The sequence below is a fragment of the Syngnathus acus genome, chromosome 3 (assembly GCF_901709675.1).
Source record: "Syngnathus acus chromosome 3, fSynAcu1.2, whole genome shotgun sequence".
Lineage (NCBI taxonomy): Eukaryota > Metazoa > Chordata > Actinopteri > Syngnathiformes > Syngnathidae > Syngnathus > Syngnathus acus.
The window spans coordinates 7,691,991-7,712,210 of NC_051089.1; the positions used below are offsets into that span (position 1 = coordinate 7,691,991).

General features: G+C 39.2%; 5 protein-coding genes across 6 annotated transcripts; 3 read left to right on the top strand and 2 right to left on the bottom strand.

The window, feature by feature from the left end:
• The first annotated feature begins 416 nt into the window (after positions 1 to 416).
• ccsapb (centriole, cilia and spindle-associated protein b) lies at positions 417 to 4,253 on the top strand. Its single transcript, XM_037248491.1, has 6 exons — positions 417 to 498; positions 1,243 to 1,600; positions 1,671 to 1,766; positions 2,058 to 2,269; positions 2,420 to 2,641; positions 2,684 to 4,253. Exons 2-5 carry the CDS (start codon positions 1,285 to 1,287, stop codon positions 2,600 to 2,602), a joined length of 807 nt encoding a protein of 268 aa, XP_037104386.1. The 5' UTR covers positions 417 to 498; positions 1,243 to 1,284; the 3' UTR covers positions 2,603 to 2,641; positions 2,684 to 4,253.
• A 243-nt stretch (positions 4,254 to 4,496) lies between these two features.
• rab4a (RAB4a, member RAS oncogene family) lies at positions 4,497 to 8,374 on the bottom strand. Its single transcript, XM_037248492.1, has 8 exons — positions 8,207 to 8,374; positions 7,316 to 7,396; positions 6,956 to 7,070; positions 6,652 to 6,714; positions 6,409 to 6,563; positions 6,211 to 6,306; positions 5,523 to 5,652; positions 4,497 to 5,439 (listed from the first exon to the last, which is right to left on the bottom strand). Exons 1-7 carry the CDS (start codon positions 8,220 to 8,222, stop codon positions 5,537 to 5,539), a joined length of 642 nt encoding a protein of 213 aa, XP_037104387.1. The 5' UTR covers positions 8,223 to 8,374; the 3' UTR covers positions 4,497 to 5,439; positions 5,523 to 5,536.
• phf10 (PHD finger protein 10) lies at positions 8,112 to 15,278 on the top strand. 2 transcript variants are annotated; one of them, XM_037248490.1, is made up of 12 exons: positions 8,112 to 8,207; positions 9,890 to 9,999; positions 10,090 to 10,220; positions 10,350 to 10,433; positions 10,514 to 10,638; positions 10,742 to 10,891; positions 10,991 to 11,100; positions 11,263 to 11,401; positions 11,566 to 11,703; positions 13,722 to 13,830; positions 14,256 to 14,444; positions 14,521 to 15,278. In XM_037248490.1, exons 2-12 carry the CDS (start codon positions 9,947 to 9,949, stop codon positions 14,616 to 14,618), a joined length of 1,326 nt encoding a protein of 441 aa, XP_037104385.1. In that variant the 5' UTR covers positions 8,112 to 8,207; positions 9,890 to 9,946; the 3' UTR covers positions 14,619 to 15,278. The 2 variants fall into 2 exon arrangements, with proteins under 2 accessions (XP_037104385.1, XP_037104384.1); XM_037248489.1 differs by lacking the exon at positions 8,112 to 8,207 and adding an exon at positions 8,852 to 9,011.
• Positions 15,279 to 15,533: 255 nt separating this feature from the next.
• On the top strand, positions 15,534 to 17,313 carry psmb1 (proteasome 20S subunit beta 1). Its single transcript, XM_037247165.1, has 6 exons — positions 15,534 to 15,740; positions 16,065 to 16,172; positions 16,284 to 16,365; positions 16,445 to 16,574; positions 16,697 to 16,803; positions 16,984 to 17,313. Exons 1-6 carry the CDS (start codon positions 15,640 to 15,642, stop codon positions 17,167 to 17,169), a joined length of 714 nt encoding a protein of 237 aa, XP_037103060.1. The 5' UTR covers positions 15,534 to 15,639; the 3' UTR covers positions 17,170 to 17,313.
• Positions 17,314 to 17,664: 351 nt separating this feature from the next.
• Positions 17,665 to 20,216, bottom strand: LOC119120356 (THAP domain-containing protein 6-like). Its single transcript, XM_037247166.1, has 4 exons — positions 20,000 to 20,216; positions 18,949 to 19,147; positions 18,406 to 18,522; positions 17,665 to 18,272 (listed from the first exon to the last, which is right to left on the bottom strand). Exons 1-4 carry the CDS (start codon positions 20,077 to 20,079, stop codon positions 18,096 to 18,098), a joined length of 573 nt encoding a protein of 190 aa, XP_037103061.1. The 5' UTR covers positions 20,080 to 20,216; the 3' UTR covers positions 17,665 to 18,095.
• Positions 20,217 to 20,220: the final 4 nt, after the last annotated feature.

Consider the following 20,220-nt stretch of genomic DNA (forward strand, 5'->3'; position numbering starts at 1 on the left):
TACTTTGGCTCAAGGTTAAGAAACATTTATATGAACATATTATATTCATATGAAGGCCATCAGTAGGTTTCACCTTTTAATTTAAACTTAAGCTTTATTTGTCGCAGAGTCTGAGACTGCATGTATACACTTTGTGCCAGCTGTATAAATGATAATTTATTTGACAAAAAAAACTGTATTGAAGCCTGTCAGTAGGTTGCAGTAGCTCTCTTTTAGCATTTGCATGAATTGCTCCACGTGTATCAAAGCAAAGTGTCGCATGTAACCATTGTAAACCCCAGTACGTATCCAACTTTATTTAGACCACTGCAAATCATTATCACTGCATCTTTGACAGTGACACCTCGGCCACCTGTTGCTAGCGATGTGTTTGGCTTTTTAAAGAGACGTCTCCGACTGGGCGGTGCTAAAGAGGAGTATTACAAACAGGCAGCTACAAACAGGCGGCTCCGACATGAACGCCATCTGTCACCGGCTTCCGTGAAACCCAAGCCGAGTGTAAGTATAACTTACTGTGCACCGATTTAGAGTCTTAGCCAGTCGGATTTTCGACTGTAATGTTCTCTGTTGCTGCCAGGAACAATATACAGTCTTAACGAGACTGACAGCGAGCATCACGTCTACGTCCGTGATTATCTTCAGCGAAGTGACTATAAATAGCACGGACATCAAATTTTAATTGATTTGCGCAGACACGGTTTTAAAATGACACAGTTCTTACTGGCTTGCATTAATAACAGCATCAGCGTCCTATACAGGTGGAATAATTGTGACAGACTTCGGTTATTAGAGTACAGTTCTGTGTTATGGGCATACGGTACTGTAATTCTTTGACAGCCATTTAAATCTCAACAACCAATAATAATAGGAGGTGGGGTGACGTCATTATTTTGCGACGCGTTGGCGCAAATCCGATTTGGTATTTTTCTTAATTTATAATAATTATGATAGTCAATCATTTTATATCATGTAAAATTGGATTTTGTTGGCTTTCTTCACGCTAAGATATTGTGTGGGGGGCTTTAGATTAACGTAGCAAGCAACGTAAATATCCGGACTAAGGCGGAAGTAGGCGGGGTCTAAAGATCAGGCTGCTTCGCCATTGGTTGAAAGCCTCCCACCTGTTTGGGTTTAAATACATGACTGCGAAGCTCGGCTCAACGATAGTAATAATAATTGTAAGAGTTGTACTTTCCATTTTATAAGCGCAATTTGCACATTGGCAACATTGATGTTTTTCAGACTCATGTGATTCGTTGCTCGACAACTCTATCGGAAAAGAAGATGGTCACCAAAAGGAATTGTTCGGAGTACATGAAGAAATTTAAAACCCCCAAATGGGAGACTTGCTCGAATTGTTATGAGGAGATGCTCAGTTATAGGCTGGGTCGCAGACTTCTGGAACAATCACACAACCCTTGGATCTGGATTGGATCTGACAGCGACTCGGATTCTGCTGGAGAAAATTTACCTCGGACCGACAGGAGCCAGGCCCAGTCTTCTGAGACAGGTGATGAGCCTGTAGGGGTGCAACTGCAGGAGTATCAGGGGGCCAGGACTGATGTACCGAGACTTCCCGTCCTGGAAAATGAGGAACATGGTAATATTGGAATAAAAAAAACTCTCAAGTATATGGTTGCTGTCTCTAAGCGGTTTCTCTTTCCTGTTAGATGATCCTCCTCAAGGGATCAGAGAGGCACCAGAAGAGACAGAAGAACAGAGTTGCAGTAAACACAAAAGTTTTACTGACAGAGGAGCACAAACAGGTATTTGTCAGGTCATGTCAAAGAAGCTAAATGAAAGAAAATAACATCTAAAAAAAATGTAATGATATGAAAGAAAATGTCGAAATAAATAATGCATCCGTAATGGGCAGTCAGCCATAATATTTGGACACCCAGATTACAGATAATAAAAAGTAGGTATGACTTTGCAAGTCTCATATAAAGTTAAAATGATTCATACCCTGACCAAAGTTGGAATGTATTTAAGTTTCTATTTCTTTGAAGGTATGTATCATCTCTTTGGAAATGACATATGTTGCGTGTCTCGTCCAGAAAAAGATCCTCCAGCTCCACGGAAACAGCAAACAAAGCCACAGAGGATTCCTAAGTTTACATGCGTCCAGCGGGTCAAAAAAACGGCAGTGGCGCGGCCTCCGGATGAGAATCGCAGACATCCTTTTGCTCTGTATGCTTCTGGTGAGAAGGATGCCGACACTGCCGGGAAAAAGACGCACAACGTCCGACCTGCTGCTTCGACCAATCAGGTAATTTAGTCTTGCTTTTTTTTGACATCCTTGATATCCAAATTAAGGTGTATGTACTAGTACACAAGTAACACGAACAATAAAGTAAATGCTCAAAAAGCTTTTCATATTACGAGGGATGCAGAGCCTTACCCTTTCTGTTGCTTTTAGATCCATGTATCTGCTCTGAGGGCCAAGTCGAGACGGGAAATAGAACGACACGTCCAGTTCCAGCAAAGTGAACCACCTCGAGCCAAGTCGGCTGATTTGGAAAAAGTCCGAAAGAAGGTTCAAACTGAATTTAACCCTTGGCTCACTGAGTACATGCGCTGCTTCTCTGCTCGCTCTCGATGAAACATGCACAATTCAAATAAATATGATTATACTATTATTGCCAAACAAGTTCATGGGCTAATAGGCAATCACTGAAAGTAGAAATATTCAGACACATACAGATATTTCTTCAGACTGATACCAGTATGAGTACTCACTCTTGAGCACTCAGCATTACTGATACCAAGTACCGATACCACCAGTACCTATGATATTCTAATTAACACAATGATAGATCATTGTGAACAATTACTTTTCTATCTTTCTGACTTACATGACGAGTTCCTGGCGATACCTTCAATTAATACCTGATATCAATACTTACTCATTCCTAATTGAAGGTAATTTAATGGTTATCCTAATAGCGACATTGTTGATGTAGAGTCATAGCTTTCAAAGCCATATTTGGATTCAAGCCCTTTAAAAGTAAACAGATGCTTTTATAAGAGTGTATTTCTTCAGGAGAACTACTTAAAGTGTGCTTCAGAATTTAGAAATACAGGGTCAAAATCTCTTTGCTTCCTATGTGGGGCTTGCATGTTCTCCCCCAAAGTTACGTAGTTGTTTGGTTAAGAACAGACTAAATAGTTTATAGGTGTGAATATGATTGTAAATAATTGTTTGTGTGCCTTGTGATTGACTGGCAACTGGTCCAAGGTGTATCTGGGATAGGCTCCAGTTCACCTGCGAGCCTCATGAGAACAAATGCTTTAGAATATAAATCTACTACAAGGTTTATTTGTTTTGACTAATAAAATCACAAGGGCACTTTTTGCTACTTTCTTAGGTTTTTGTCATTAGGTTGAGATCACCAAAACGAATGTGCATTCCTTATCGAACATGTGATGAGACAGTATGAAGAAATTGTCTACCTGATAGGTGGACACATTGCTGTTGTACATAAACTGATGTAAAACTGTAATGAGCAGAGCGTGGAGACTATCCGCCCTTGACACATTTTTTTCAAGGCCATCTAATGACCTTTTGTGAGACATACTGTTGCGGTGGTTATCTTTAGGAGGTTTATAAATTAAGCTTATTGAGGTGTTTTAACCACTAATATTGAATTGATTGTAATTGTCATTAAAGAACTGACAGCAAGCCAAATAAATGAATGGAAAGACACTTACTTGGAAGGTTAACGAGCTCTGTGCCATATAATAAAATCTTATTTATACTGATGTTAAAAACGTTTAGGCTAAAATTAACCTTTTTTTTTTTTAGTTCAGTATTTCAGAGTCAGGTTTGATTGTTTGTTTATTGTAACTGAAATTCCAGCATAATTCTGTAAATATATTTTTGAGCAAATAAGTGACATTTTGTGCAATATTAAAATGCTGGAAATAGTGCAAAGTCTGACAATCTCTGGAATTTTGTCACTCTTTTTTGGTTTACATGTTGATGTAAGTTCTTTTCTCCATCAAACAGATTTTGATTTGAGGAATGGTCATTAATATTTGAGTGCTCTATAAGAGCAGCTGATATTCTGTCTAAATTGAAAGGTTTGGATCAGTGTACAAGTTTGATGTTTTCCTTCTGTTGTCCCTTCATCTTCAGAACATGAATACAATATCCTCAATATAAAAGCAATACTAAAATCAGGAGTTAACTGTTCAATTTCTTACAATGTCATGTTTCAAATTTCAGGCCTTTAATAAACGCAGTTTCCAAATGTCTTGTACCTTTTAATGTACCCACCAAGTTATATATTTTTGAAGAGAAAAACTATTTTCAAGTGAATTGTGGATTTGTATTTTTTTTGTTTTTATTTTAAAAACATATGCTTTTATCATACACAATAAATAAAAAAAACATGATATTCAGAGAGAGATAAAAGCAAAATGAATGATATAGAATAATGGGAATTGAATCATAATGCAAGACAACCCAATTGATCAACCCTTATATAATACACTCAATTTGTAATTACCTCACTTTTTGGTGTACTTTAGTTTCCATAACAGGGACACTGTAAAATAAACATAAACGTTGCTTTTTGAGTCTAGAATGCGTATCAAAATATATATGAGGCCATGGCTCATTCTCCAAATTAAAAAAAATAATACAAAGAGAGTTACAACAAAAAAAAGCTTTGGAGGCAGTGTTGCAACATTTTGCAAACAGTTGAGGAAAAATATATTTGATTGTTGATTTTTTTTTTTTTTAACTACAGCAGTCATATAAACAAGCAACACAAATAAATGAGGGACATTCTTTGTTGAAATCTTTTGGATGAAACATGCTACAGTGTCAGATACTATGTTGCTTATGCTCAAGAAGAATAACTGGGAAATGTATTTCAATTTACACATCAGTTAAATAAGCTGTAGGATAGAAGGATTAAAAAGTACATTTATTACATTAGTTAGTGCATCGAGAACCGGCGCCACCCATTTACAAAATATACAATCGGCTGTCCATCAAGACTACTTGTATACACCGTAGCGCATAATGATGACAATAAAACATGGGGAAAAGAAGCACACGCGGGATATCTGATTCGATAATGTTTTCATAATTAAATCATCTGATATTTTGATATAACATGCGCCAAGCTCTATATACAGTTTCATTGTGCAGTGTAGGAAGGGAAGTGCAGTTGTAATGTAATGTAACCAATACAATACGTACATAGATGCCAGTTGTTCTACCTCGAGGGCAAAGCGCAGAGAGGGTCGCTTCAAAGTGGACTCGGTGCGGTGACCAAGGAGCTTTGTTAATGGGAACGGCCGGCTGGAAAGGCTTCTCTGTTCCTGGCTGGTTCAGCCATGGCGACAAAAGTTCTGCGTAAAGGTCTGGGGGCAGTCACCAGGAACGTTGTAGGTCCCGCCCGGCTGTTGATGTCTTCAATATCCACTCTGAAACACAAACATTATAAAATCATCTTAACTTGAGCATCCATCTAGTCCTGTGTAAACTAAGTCAGGGCAAGTAGAGTTACCCGTGATTCGCCTACTAGCAGCCACACTCCTGGGTGCCTTGAGGCTGAGCGCGACGGGGGGAACGGAGCTGGCGCAATGCAGCATCTCCGTACTGGATGCCCGATCCCATCCTCTCTGGATCCAACTCCCCTGATTTAAAAAGAGAAAGATCAAAAATGAGGAAATTAAATAAAAAGATGTAAGAGTGTAAGTCAACTGTTGAGATTTTGCCTAAAAAACACTTGTATCTTAAAAAATCTCTAATAAAAAAAACGGTGAAATTTCAAGGGGAAGTCAACCCCAAAGTTGTTTTTTTTTTACAATATGTTGTCTGTGACCTCACTAGTCTAAACACGACATTCTGATTAATATTGCGTTTGTGTCGCCCTCTTGTGGAATCTATACGCAATTACACCCTCCCTTTGTGAGCACAGGTGACATTTACCAATTTCAGTTCATTTCAAGGCAGGGGTCAGTTCCACTTCCCCTTCACTGAACACAATACAATTTCTACTTTTGTACTCCAGTACATTTCAGTCTCTGTCCTACTTTTCTTGATCCTACAGTATTACAAGGTCATGAAAAAGATTGCTGCATGAGTCCGATTACAGGAGGGTCATTTCTGGCTCACTGTTAAAGTAACCCATGGGCTCATGACAGGGTCGTCGCAGTAATGTGAGTATTAAAAATGTGAATAAAAGCCCCTACCTGATTCTATCTTGTTAAGGATTTTGCGAGCGCATTGCACAAAAGCTTCTTCCACGTTCTCCCCTGTCAGAGCGCTGGTCTCCAGGAACATCAGTTCTGTAACACACAAAACGCTTTCATAAAAAATGGAGCACCCTCCTACTGAATATAATACGAGCACACATAGAAGCGAAAGTTACTTCCGTCACATGAATTTACCGTTCTCCTGAGCAAAGCGAGACGCCTCCAAGAAGGTCACCTCTCTGTCAGCATCCAAATCCTTCTTGTTCCCACACAGGATGATGACGATGTTCTGACTGGCCAGCATTCGAGCATCACTCAGCCACGTGGTGAGAGCGTTGTAGGTCTCACGACTGCAGTGGGAAGTGGAGCGTGAACTCATAAGTAGCCATAAATGCAGTCTCGAAAGGATTTGTGATTGATAGGGAAGTGCTTCATTACCTAGTGATATCATAAACCAGCAGAGCTCCTGCTGCACCTCTGTAGTAACTTCTGGTCACTGACCTTCAACACACCAATAAGCATTTAAAATACAGTGCGACTCAAATGGAAGCAAAAGAAAAGGAAATGCATCCAATGTATTATTTTAGAATTCTGAGTCTAATATAGCTTGCATTATGGGTCTCCATTTTTTATTGTCTTCTAACCCAAAGAGGACTAAGAATGAATTTGCTGTCTGTCTCCCCTCATTCTAGATGACAGCACTACATTGTGTTTGTAGCGACGTTATGGAAAATGACCTTACCTGAACCGTTCTTGTCCAGCTGTGTCCCATATCTGCAGTTTGACAATTTTGCTAACCACATTGATGATTTTCGAGCCAAACTCCACTCCGATGGTGTGATTTGATTCATCCTTAACTGGGATTAAATAAAAACATTAACAAAATACAAGTTGACTGTTAATCACACTAGTTGTGAACATGATAAATATGTGTCATTTTTGGGTTAGAGCTAAAAAAGGAGTGGATTTGAAAGATTCATATGATGTAACGATGACCTCCACATTTTGCTTATTCATTTCTGTATTTCCTTTCCCAGCACAAAACAACATCACAATATACATAACATCACAATACTGTAACAGCAAAACATATCCGACTTACATCTCTTCTCTATAAACTGATGCAGCAAACATGATTTGCCGGTTCCAGCATTCCCAATGACCAGGAATTTAAACAGGAAATCTGAAGAGGAAATAAAACTATTAAATGCGGATGTTCTTACAATCCATCTGATTTATTGTTATGGTACAGCCTTCATAGCATAAAGAAAAGGGGAAAATGCTGCATGTCTATAAAAAAAAAAACTCAAATAGGTTTCACACAAAATCTAAAGTAACTTATCATTTTTGGGAGTGCCACAAAATTGAATCGTTAAATTTTATATGGACACTTCACTTTGCTGTTAACTAAATATGTATATTTTTGGAATGTTGGATTAAGCCACTCAAGCAAATGGGACATTCAAAACACCACACGGGACCTCAGAACTGAGACGGATGTTTTTAACACGGGCACACTATGCAAAATAATTAGGAATCCAGAATGGAATCTGGGTAGAATGGCGTGTCAGACACACCCAGTAATCCTTGCTATTCACATGTTATTCACATGTTATTCACATGTTAAAACACAATAATAATTTATTAACTGTACAGGAAGACAACAGAGATTAAAAAGCGCAGAGTAATTTGTAAATAAAGACAAAAGTCAGTGCTTGGATGGCATATTCAAACAAATCAGATTCGTACATGAAGTCACCAGACAATGTGTATTGCACTGTAATGACGTCTTGAAACTGTGACTTCCGTTGTCATGGTATCTTTGAGGCCAGCATCCCTTTGCCAGCGGCTAGGTTAGCATGCCAGCTAATTATTTACGATGAGGAAAAAAATGCCCGCTCGAGTCGACACACCTGCCCCCTTTCCCATCTCTGAGACTTCATGACGGTGTCGACTGCAGCTATTCGACAAAACAACAAAACGAATATCTTACCGTAAGACTCCGACATCGCCAGTTTGGCGTTTTTGCAATAGGAACTGTGTCTCAAGTGAGGATCGCAGCTGGTTGACAGATTGAAAGCTGAGCTAAGTGAAGGAAAATAGTCTTGTTGATGATCTCCCCGGATTGCATCGGAGTTTTCCTCTGACTTCCCGTCGGTGTTTTGTTGTTTCAAAATAAAAGCTTATTGACTCAGGAGTTGCGACAACCTTGATAGCGTCGCTCTGCAAGTTTGATCCATTTTATATTATTATTATTATTATACATTTGAATTCATTTATATGAATTTTAATTGGTAAATTAATTTAATGCGGATGGTGAAATGAGATGGATTTTTTTCGGAAACGTCATTGCTATAAATTATAAGCATGATAAAATCCGTATTACGCAAGGTTTTAAAAGTTAAACTTCAAAACATAAGATAGTCTAAAAAACTGATGCACTCAAAAACAATATTTTAAATTCGCCTCAAAAATACAACGGAAGGCCAAAAACTCATTTCTGATTGAAATTTAGTATTGATCAGGGTAATGAAAATGAATAATTATTGTATGAAACAATTTTACTGAATCGCAAACTGTAAATGCTGGCCAACTCCAGCTCACAAGGTGGCAGTGTGGTGCGCCTCACAGAAAGGAAATGCGCGAAAAGCACACAAAACGAAGGCAAATCGCGGCTAATTTAGCTAGCTTCCAGCTAGCCCAGCAGAATCGCTAATTATTAAAACATGGCTGCTGTGCTCACTCCGAGACCACCGTGCGACAGTAACCCCGCTACGCCCGGATCACAGTCACTAAAGGTAGCGGCGGTTCTGCTCAGAAAAGGCGAATTGTTTCGGGAGATCTGCGTCTGTCCATGATAACATGACTGCGAATTAGCACGGCAATAACTGCCACTGTAGACGAGCATCATCTGCTAGAAGTATGGCTTTGTTTTCATTTCAGCGTGACATAATGTATATCATTTTAATTTAATGGATAACTATCTATTTTGTTATTCGATTCTGACTTCTTTTTGTCAAACTCTCGGTGATTATTAGACTGTTTACTCACTGTTCCACAACAAACACTCATCTCTTTTGAAACAAACGCTAATGTTTCTGCCATTGATGCATTGCTATGTATCTGCAATATAGTAGATGTTATTATAAGTTACTAAAGTTAGTCGTGCAAGACTTGGTATGCCCATTGAATTATTTAGTTGTCTGTTCCACTTGAGAAGTGAAATAATGATCTCCCCATGATTAAATTTAAACCTCACCATTACCGTTCTACATTATATAATGTTATACAAATGTATAAGTCGTTGGAAAATATAGAATTTGCTAAATGTTTCTTTTTAAACGGCTATTGTTTTTCTTATATGGTGTTAAACAGTCCAATACGGTCCGCCCCTCAACTCATTTCAACTCTACACTTTCAACTCTACACTTTGTTTTTCAAATAACTCTTTTTTTTTTTTTTTTTTTTTGTGATGTAAAAAAAAAATGGCTTCATCAAACCATTGTGTGATTACTATTGCATTTTAGGAGATTTCAAACATGTTTTTGATTAAGATGTTAAAAATTAAGATTGAACTGTCAGACAATAGACATGGCAATTGTAAATTTTACAATGGTTAGGAATCACTGCTAAAGACCGCACTTTGCTCATTTTGCCTTGAATTGGTCTTATTTAGGAGGACATAACAGAAGAAGAGTCCAATGATGGCAGCCAGCCCCCTAAAAGACGGCGAATGGGTTCAGGGGACAGCTCACGAAGCTGTGACACCTCCAGTCAGGACCTTGGGTTGGTTTGCTTCTAATTCTTACTAATCTCTCGTGTCTAAATACTTGGATAGCTTTTAAAATTTTTGGTTTTACTGCTCACCCATTCCAGGCCAACATATTTCCCAGCGGAGAACCTAACAGAGTACAAGTGGCCGGCAGATGATACGGGAGAGTATTACATGCTGCAAGAGCAGGTCAGCGAGTATCTGGGAGTCACGTCCTTCAAGAGGAAATACCCTGGTATGGAAAATTTGTTGGAAAACTAATAGAAATGAAAAGTAAAGAAAGAAGAAGAAACATGTTAAATAATTAGCTTTTAGCAGGAAACAAGTGTAACTTTGTCAACCTTTTGTTTGTATTTTGCTTTAGACATGGAAAGGAGGGATCTGTCGCACAAAGAGAAGCTCTACCTTCGTGAACAGAACGTGATCACTGAGACGCAGTGCACTCTGGGTAGGAAGCATCCGCCTCTAGCACAGTCAGTCCGACGTCAGCGTTGGTGGTCAAAGTGAATGCCGTCTGTTTGTTTCCAGGTCTAACAGCCCTGCGGAGCGACGAGGTGATCGACCTGATGATAAAAGAGTATCCCGTCAAACATTCCGAGTACTCCGTCATACTTCAGGAGCGAGAGCGACAGAGGATAGCTAAAGAGTACTCCGTAAGTACATATACCCAAATTGTCTGTCGCCACTTCTTGTTTTACTATCATGCACTCCACAAAAGGCATTTGTTTCCTGTGTGCAACGACTGTTGCGTTACAGCAAATGCAGCAGCAGAACCCGCAGAAGGTTGAAGCCAGCAAGGTTCCAGAGTACATTAAGAAGGCGGCCAAAAAGGCAGCGGAGTTCAACAGTAATTTCAACAGGGAGCGGATGGAAGAAAGAAGGGCTTATTTTGACCTCCAGACGCATGTAAGTCTGCCAAAGCAAAAAAAAAAAAGAATAATTCAAGGTCCTTATGGGTTTTGGATGTTTTCCTGATGAGTCTTGACTGTACTTTGTTGGTCCCAGGTTATCCAAGTGCCGCAGGGCAGATTCAAGGTGCTCGCTCCAGACGTGACCAGGACGGGGCCCTACCCAGTTGCTCTAATACCAGGGCAGTTCCAAGACTACTACAAAAGGTAGATTATTCCGAGAGGAACATGAGTTAAACTAAATGTGGAACTCCTCAGGTTGAGTGCTCAGACTATTTGGAGTTCAACCAAACTCACACTCCACAGCATCATCTTTTGAGACTTGGTCGAAACATTTCGGCTAACCAAACTCTATTGTGTGCCTAACAGGTACTCTCCCAATGAGCTGCGATACCTGCCTTTGAACACAGCTCTATTTGAGCCTCCGCTGGATCCAGATCTGCCTGCACTGGACTCAGAACCTGACTCGGATGATGCAGAGGATGACAAAAAGAACCTCAATTCTTCGGTAAGACTGGACACGACAATCCCCATTTGACACAGAACTAAATCCAGTCTATTGTGGATGAATGAGGATGATGTGGGCACTGCATCTAGGGCTGGGCAATGAGTCTAAATGATCAATTATTTATATATCTTAAATAACTTTGTGGTCATGTTGTGTCCCCGCAGGACAGTTCTTCAGGCAACACATCAGATGGTGAAAGTCAGGAGGCGGGAGGCCAAAGGTCCAAGGCTAAAGACAGGACGTCCACGCTGGGCAAAGATGGCAGCCACCGCCACTCCCACAAAGCCACCCCGGGGCACAAGGTAGAGGACAAAACCACCTGAACTCTTCTCCAACAACAGCAGCAGCACTTTTCTAGCCCTCCTCCTCCTTTTTCTACTCCTACGACCACCTCCTTACTCCATCCGTCCCGACATCCCCTCCCTTAGCTTTCTTCACTTTGTTCTCCAGTTTCTACAGTTTGTCTCAGCTGGAACCAGCACACACATTTGCCCACACACTACCGCTGAGGTTCCTGTCTTCACTTTTTCTTTCTAGGATTACTACATTGCTCTCTCTTTTTTTTTTATGTTTTTTTTTTTGTCTCCTTCAACCAGACTGCGAGCAATAAGAACTATAAGAAAGGAACAGTTCCGTTTATTTTGCAAAGCACTTTTTGGAGTTTTTCCGCAGTGTGGACAGAATCATTTTTTCCTCGTATCAATGTTTTCAGTTTCTCGCCTCACTTGTCTAAAAACAAAAAGATACTTGCAAGACAAGTACAAATCATCTTTTGGCTGCTACATTTTGTTTTTGAAAAGGAACGTGGATACAGATAACAACAGATTCATTTTGTGGTTGCTTTTAAAAAGTAGTCAACATTAAAAGTAGAGAGTATATTAACTTGTATACCTGAAGTGTGCAACACACTTAAATGTTGACTGTGTGTGTTGGTGTTTAAGATATGTGTGCTGTGTATAACTGTGCAGTACTGTTGGTCTGTGGGTAATAATCAGTGAGCGTTGTAGTACAACGCAAGAGCATCAGAGAGGCCATGACACGCTAAGCTCGAGTGCTGGAAACCTAAATATCCACTTGTCTCTCCAAATCAGGGGCAGGGAACCTACCACTAGAGTATTTGATCTGGCTTGCCAAACATTTCTTAAAAAAATAAAATAAAATAAATACAACTTCCAGAGAAAGTAGCCAAAAACAAATGCTCATAATACTTATGGTGCTTTGAGATGCTGAGCCACTCCATATGATAAATACTAATGAATCATCTTTTCTCCATGGCTGTTATAAAAACAAAATGGCCCCTAATAGAGGAAAGGTTCCCCACCCCTGGTCTTTAATATCACATACAAAGGGGCCCCTGCCATTTGCAGAGGTTAGGGAGCTGGTTGGCCTGCGAATAGCAAAAGTCTGCGTATCGTTGACACTTACTACAATTGCATTTTTTTCCCTACTGTTTGTCTATTTCAAAATAATTACACATTACAGTTTGATCACAAGGCCATGTTTTTTTGCACACGTTTTTCTTTATTTTATGTGACATGCAGCTAAAAAAAAAACAAATGTGTCCGTGTACTCTTTTTAAATGAGTGCAAAAGGACCTAGAGTAATGCTAAATATTTATTTAAAAAATTCTTCAAAAAGTAATACTTTTGTAACTACAAAGTAACGTGCACCTTCGTCTGAACTACATATATATATATATACGCACATTAATATAGTTACTATTCGTTGGAAAAAAAAATATTTCCTTGTCTCCAGATTTTGTATATCACACGGCCAGTTAACACTTAGTTCTGGTCTGGCTCCAGATGACAGTGCAGTATATGCAATGTTTTTTGACTTTAGTGTTTTGAATAATGTGATATTTTCAGCTTATCAATAAAAGGTTATGATTCAAAGCTGATTTTAAATGGTCTAATTGCCTCTACTTGCACTCCACGTGGGATTGATTAACGTCTCTTCTCATTCTTGTGTTTTAAATCATAAAATCAAAATGAATCACGTCAAAAGGAATTATTATATAGTAGGTTAAGCTACATAGTTCTCAAGTTGAGGTCACAAACAGTATATAGTACAGTAGATTAGTGATGTTCCCGTTTTTAGACATGTTAAACGATAAGTTTGTAATAAAAAGGAGAACTACCTAAAAGTGATCTTAGGTGCCTCTCATGGGCTCATTTCGACACCATTGGTATAGCTCAGGTATCACCTTAAACAATGAGTGTTTAAGATGTACTTACAAATACTGATTAGGTTTTTTTGGTAAAACATGACGGAAAAATGCTTTGCTGACTGGTGTTTATAGCATTGTTCTGCCTTGCAGCCTAAGGTCATTCCCAATGCTATATGTGGCATTTGCCAGAAGGGTAAAGAGGCCAACAAGAGAGGCAAACCTGAGGCGCTCATTCACTGCTCCCAGTGTGACAACAGCGGTATGTACGCACACAAAAACACATGCACTTCTTACTTTTTACAGATTGAATTTCCCATTTTATTTTTTCATGCTATTCATCTTTTAAAGTTCCTATTGAACCGTTTGAGGAATGTTAAGATGCATTTAATGTTACAAATTATTTATAGCAGCCATGTTACACATGTTTAACTCCTATTTAAAAGGGAAAATTCTGATTAATATTACATTTGCGGAATATGACTTAAGCTGCAAAATTCACCTGTTTTTATCCATCTCAAGGGGCGGCCATTTTGCCACTTGCGTGTTGCCAGGTCTCAGGTCACAAATAATCACGGCTCAGCCTCAGAAAACCGGCCAACTGTCTCATTTTCAGGCAAAATGGTATTTCTGTAGTCTCGTACATGTGTGTGTCTCATCTATGTGTTGCTGTGTCACTAAACGCAGGACATCCATCCTGCTTGAACATGAGCGCAGAGCTGGTACGCATGATCCAGACATACCGCTGGCAGTGCATGGAGTGCAAGACATGCACTGTGTGCCAGCAGCCCCACCATGAGGACGAGATGATGTTCTGCGACAAGTGCGACCGAGGCTTCCACACCTTCTGCGTTGGGATGGGCTCCATCCCCACAGGTCACTGTCTCTTAGTTTGCTGTTTATTTACCCTTTTATAGCTTTGATTAATTGTTTGGTTTTTCTCTTGTTTCAGGTCTTTGGCTGTGTGAGGTATGTGACAAAGATTTCAACACACCCAAGAAGAAAGTTGGAACGAAAACGCTGAGAAAGCCCAAGTCGGCACAAAAATGATTTCATTTAATGTCATGGAACAAAGAAAAAAAAAATTACTTGAACGTAATCTATTATGATTATTGGGTACCTATAAATTCTTTTTTTTTTTTTCATTTTGTTGTTATTGTTTATGGTGGGATTACAGTAGTACATGTTTTTGTATTCAACAATGTTTCACAACTTATCAATTGCATTTCATTATTGATGTTAGTGACACTATTTAACAGTTCACCTTTTTGTACCAAAACATGTATGTGATAACCAAGGAATCTGTTCTGGATGGAAAAAATGGTGCTTTTATCTATGTACTAGTTAAAAACTAAAGGCCAGTTTCATGAATTTCAAAACTTTTCATTTTCATGAGCAGTTTTAGTTCAATGTGTCTTGAGTTCTGTCATGGTGCTAATGGTCTTTTTAAATGTAGTGTTTGTACTTTTTGTCCTGTTTATTCAAAAATGTATCTTAGGTACAATTTTTTCACGATGCCTACCTGGTAATGATGCCTTTGACTGCAACAGGCCTGTCAATCAAAGCTACAATACATCATATTTTTGGATTTGACTTGAAAACATATTTTTCTACTTTTCTAGAAATGTACTGCAGTGGTAGTAAATTGTGATTTGTTGATGTCATTGTCACTGAATGATTTTTTTTCAATAAATATGAAGAAATACCTCACTCAATATGTCGTCCTTTTTTCATAGACTGAGATGTTTAAAAGATGCGAAAAACACATTTTGAGAATGGTCAGTTAGATGTAGAGTAGAATTAAATGTCCTGTTCACCTGTGCAGTCCACTAAATTACATTTTTTTTAAAATTAAAGTCGTTTGTTTGATGTTTCTACACGTTTTGCTGATTCACAACAGATAACTGGGAAAAACTGGTGTATGTCATGTCACAGGTCAGCCAGAGAGGGCGCCCACGTCCTTTGACCGACGTTAATGCGTTCTGTGAAGAAGAGGTAGCCATATTGCAGTGATACAGCGTCTTTACTAGTTTGCCGATAAAGCGTTGTGTTTTCTGGCTCCATAACTAATATGTACTCAGTTCAAAATTTTACAGACACGGGTAAGATGAAGGACTATCATTACACGGGGCCAGTGGAGCACCGGTTCTCACCGTATACGTTCAACGGCGGGTAAGTTTACTCTTTACCTGCTCGCTCGTTAGCCTGCTAGCTAACGTGTTACATCAAGTAAATGACCGGCTAATATTTTGTCCCGAAGAACAATGATTATTGCAATACACGCATGTAAGTACATTTTTTGTTGTTGTTGAATACACCATAGTGACAGAACGTGGTTTTGATATGGTACCTTTGTACAATGATTGTTTCACTTTCCATATTATTATGATATTGTTAGCATAAAGTGCACGCACTTCCTCCGTTGGTCATGAAATGTTTTCCTCCCAAAAAAAAAAGTGTCTATATGAAGATCTGTAACTCGTGTGATTCCACTAGGACTGTCCTTGCTCTGGCTGGAGAAGACTTTGCAATCGTAGCTTCAGACACCAGGCTGAGTGAGGGCTACTCAATCCACAGCAGAGATTCTCCAAAATGCTACAAATTGTAAGTTTCATTTCCGCCGTGTTGTTGAGGATCACAAAAAGAAAACAAATTATTTATTATCTGTTACAACCAACCATGTGTATTTTGTCATTGTCCTTCTGTCACTTCTAGGACAGACACAACTGTAATTGGCTGCAGTGGTTTCCATGGAGACTGTCTGACGCTGACAAAAGTCATTGAAGCCAGACTCGAGGTGGGCAATTGGGTGTCTTCTGTTTTAATTGCATATCTGACATCCTGTATAAAATTGATGGACACTTCTTTCTTCTCAGATGTACAATCATTCAAACAATAAGACCATGTCTTGTGGAGCTATCGCTGCCATGTTGTCCACCCTCTTGTACGGCAGGAGGTTCTTCCCCTACTACGTTTACAATATCATTGGAGGTCTCGATGACGAGGGTACGTGGGGGACTAACACTTTAGACACATTTTTGAATACAGCTGCTTTGCGCCTCTTCAAATGGAAGGTGTGCACATTCTTGAATGTGTTCTTTAAACAATGATGTAATCATTTAACTTAGGCAAAGGGGCCGTCTACAGCTTTGACCCAGTAGGATCCTACCAGAGGAACAGCTACATGGCTGGAGGATCAGCGAGTGCCATGTTGCAACCACTACTAGACAACCAGGTACACACCCTGATTTCACTGTCAAAAAAGGCTGAAAAGATTCCAAAGTTGCCACTCGCTAATGATTAGCCAGTTGACAGCTAGCCTCTAACCTGAGCTTTACACTCTTTGACTGACTCCCATGTCACTCACCAAGCTACATTTCAAAGCCACACTCACTCGCCACATTTTTCTTCCCAGATCGGTTTCAAGAACATGGAAGGTGTAACACGCATTCCTCTGAGCCGCGAGAAATCAGTTGAGCTGGTCAAAGATGTTTTCATCTCGGCCGCAGAAAGAGATGTTTACACCGGGGATGCCCTTCAGGTCTGCGTCATAACAAAGGAGGGAATCACGGAGGAGACCATTGCGCTGAGAAAGGACTAGACATTGTTGCGTCTTTGTCTTCATTCCTCTAGTAGCGCTTCTTTTCATATTCATACTGCTCGTTTGGTTGCTTGACTGCAGATTCTATTAAACGGGAGTGTTGAGCCAAACATTAAAGAATTTCTTTTTTAACCAGGAAACCCATGTCCAGTTCTGGTACCTGTCGTTTTTTTTTTTTCCTCCCTCAAGGTATTTTTTCCCTTCTTTGTTCCTGTTATTCGAAACAGGATCCTTGATTATCACTCTAATTATAAATCTGCACTGAAAAATTACCATTCTGAAAAGCAACATGCAGTTATTGCTAAATTTTTAATAAATGTAAAGAATTAGTTGTTTTTCTTATTCTCTTGCTTATGTCTCAACCCATTTGATTAGTTTTGCTTTATAGTCAATATCAAATTGATATTAATACAGAAAAGGCTTTTATCCTATAAAGCGAGTGTATTTTGAGTTACTTTACTCTTTAGGTCCAGAGACCAGGGAATGCTTTTTTTTAGCCAACGCACATATTTTACATTTTTACAAACGCTCATGGCACACCACAAAACAATGTCAAGTATTAAAGTGGTACACTAAAAAACATGATTTCATCTCAGTTCACCCAATTTATTTCGAGTGGAACATTTAACATTCTGCCAAGCACTGGCACGATCAAACAAACGGAACATGAAAGCAAACCAATGTATAAACTGTGCTTGGGAATCACTGCTCTACAGTTTCACTGATGGGCTCCCCTGAGTTTAAATACATCCTTTGTGACAGTCTCTTGAACAAAATGTGGGACCACAGACTTCTGCAGTATTCTCCCAAGGTGCTGCCATCGTCACCTCTCATTACATGAAGAGTGCCATCTTAGGGAATCAGCAACCCACCATTACTGGAGGGGGTGGGTCAAAATATGAATGCTGAACGGAGCTTTTCTCGACTCAGACACAAGGCTCACAAAGTGACTTATGCAGTACAGCCATGAGAGTGGTCCTTGCCCTTCGTTCTCGCACAAGCGCATTTCTCTTCTGCTTCTCCAAGCTCCATAATCTGGCTGCAGCCGCGCTGAACTTGGCCTTTAAAGCAGCAGGAGAACTGGGCAATGAATAGTTGTGGTCCTGGATTAAAAAAAAAAAAGTGGTTGGCCACTGAATGCATGTCATTTATTTACAAATCATTCAGTCGGCACCATATATTATTGAAACCCATCTTATAATCCTTGCACCTTTTTGAGCTAGCACAAATACTTACAAGGGCAACATTGAACCGGGGTTTCTTTTTGATGACTTTCTGAGGAATGGGTAATGGTAGACCCTCCTGAGCTTTGAGTGAAGTTTTTGTGGTTCTTATGGTACTTTTTTCTTCATGCTAAAAAAAAGAAATACAGATTTAGATATTTATTAATCATCACCCATTATTCTTCTTTTCCACTTTTGCTCTTTAAGACAATAAATTAATTCGTGGCACTTCTCTCATTTCATGGTTTTGAATGAAACAGTGGCTATTCTGAACTATAAGTAAAGTTTAAGTGCACCTTCACCTTCTACACATCCTTCCACTTTACCATCATAAATATGTTTCAACTATTTAAATTGCTAAACAGTCATGCTGTGTTTTATTTGGGTCCTAATAATAAATCCTATAAAGTATCACTATTTAAAAAAATCCCCCAAATTAATCAGACTTGTATCAAATCAAACTTGTCTGGTAGTGCGACCCATCATTAGTGGAAAATAACAGTAAATATGAATGAAACTCAACAAAAACAGAACGGTTGCATCTTTGTAAACATACTGGTATTTGTCGAGGACGATCCGGAAAGTTGAACAAAGATGGAATGACTCCAGTTCTAATCCGGCAAATCTGCCCAGTTTTGTCAAAGTCATAACTTCTAAAATGTTGACTGCAGAGCACAGATTCATCACTTGCAGTAAAATCTTTCCTCCTCATAGCTTCTTCCCACAGTCTCCTCATCTCATCGTCTCGGGGAAATCTAGACGAAAAGAAGACATGTAAACAAGACTGTACACCACAACATATTAAAAATAAATCTAATTAATAAAAGACAAAAAAATGGATGACCCAATACGGATATTGGAAACCAAAAGATTTTCTTGTGTCACATAAAAATCTTATATCTCTGCTGTTTGCTCAAAACCAACCCATACTCCAAAAGTGGGTCACAGATATCTCGTAAAAATTACATACATTCTTATTTTGATTTTCTGCTACTCCGTAATCAAACACAGTGCAGCTCAGCCTCTGGCTAGAGAGATCTCCTTTGGCAGTATGCTGAAATCATTTTAAACATCTTTTAAAAATGCAATATACACTATAAAATTGTTGTCAGAGGCTATTGTATAAACAAAACATGTTTATGTTTTAAACGGCTATAAAAGTAGGTCGCGACTCTGCAACAAAAGGAAACTGCAGGTCGCAAGATGACAAACCCTAGAAACTTTTTGATTCTTGTAAAAGAATCATTTTGTCTTTTCAGTGCGTGTGTGGAAATCAACTGGCAGTGAATGGGTTAATCTTGTGGCATTTTGGCAGTCAAGCTGCTAACTCATGTTAATGTTTTGCTCCACCACTGAAATCAGGCTACTCGCCAGAGCGATCGTTAATATTTCTGCATTATGGTAATACGCCGCCATTGCGCTGCGAGGGTCAGATTTTTAAAATAAAGGCAAAACAAATAAAGACACGAGCATAAACGTTTAGGCTTCAGAACAATTATATATGACACTGTTAACGTTGTCATGCAACCAACTATTACTAAGATTTGGGAGACTAGAAACTCCCAACAACATTTAATGATGAAACAAGAGCCAAAAACTGTTCTTACTTATGAAAGGTTATTCCCTGTTTCTTTGATTCGACAGTACGACGTTGTGTGCAACCGATCGCAGCACAATGTGCAGGCATCCTTATTAATTATATTTTTTGTTTTTTCTGCCGTCTCCAAGCGTGTACGTTAGTGTAGCATTGCCCCTACTAGCTAAGGGTGGCCGAAAGCACGAAGCTCAATGAAAAAATCGAAGGTGTCGTGGCAAACGGTAGAACGCT

Coding starts and splice junctions, on each gene's coding strand:
- ccsapb (XM_037248491.1), top strand. CDS start 1,285: ATGGTCACCAAAAGGAATTGTTCGGAGTACATGAAGAAATTTAAAACC. Junction 1,601..1,670: donor CCTGGAAAATGAGGAACATG/GTAATATTGGAA, acceptor CTTTCCTGTTAG/ATGATCCTCCTCAAGGGATC. Junction 1,767..2,057: donor TGACAGAGGAGCACAAACAG/GTATTTGTCAGG, acceptor TGTCTCGTCCAG/AAAAAGATCCTCCAGCTCCA.
- rab4a (XM_037248492.1), bottom strand. Junction 7,071..7,315: donor TCAGTTTATAGAGAAGAGAT/GTAAGTCGGATA, acceptor ATTTAATCCCAG/TTAAGGATGAATCAAATCAC. Junction 6,715..6,955: donor GCTGGACAAGAACGGTTCAG/GTAAGGTCATTT, acceptor GGTGTGTTGAAG/GTCAGTGACCAGAAGTTACT.
- phf10 (XM_037248489.1), top strand. CDS start 8,940: ATGGCTGCTGTGCTCACTCCGAGACCACCGTGCGACAGTAACCCCGCT. Junction 10,221..10,349: donor CTTCAAGAGGAAATACCCTG/GTATGGAAAATT, acceptor ATTTTGCTTTAG/ACATGGAAAGGAGGGATCTG. Junction 10,892..10,990: donor ATTTTGACCTCCAGACGCAT/GTAAGTCTGCCA, acceptor TGTTGGTCCCAG/GTTATCCAAGTGCCGCAGGG.
- psmb1 (XM_037247165.1), top strand. CDS start 15,640: ATGTACTCAGTTCAAAATTTTACAGACACGGGTAAGATGAAGGACTAT. Junction 15,741..16,064: donor CCGTATACGTTCAACGGCGG/GTAAGTTTACTC, acceptor TGATTCCACTAG/GACTGTCCTTGCTCTGGCTG. Junction 16,366..16,444: donor TCATTGAAGCCAGACTCGAG/GTGGGCAATTGG, acceptor CTTTCTTCTCAG/ATGTACAATCATTCAAACAA.
- LOC119120356 (XM_037247166.1), bottom strand. CDS start 20,079: ATGCCTGCACATTGTGCTGCGATCGGTTGCACACAACGTCGTACTGTC. Junction 19,148..19,999: donor CAGGGAATAACCTTTCATAA/GTAAGAACAGTT, acceptor CTTTTCGTCTAG/ATTTCCCCGAGACGATGAGA. Junction 18,273..18,405: donor CCCGGTTCAATGTTGCCCTT/GTAAGTATTTGT, acceptor TTTTTAATCCAG/GACCACAACTATTCATTGCC.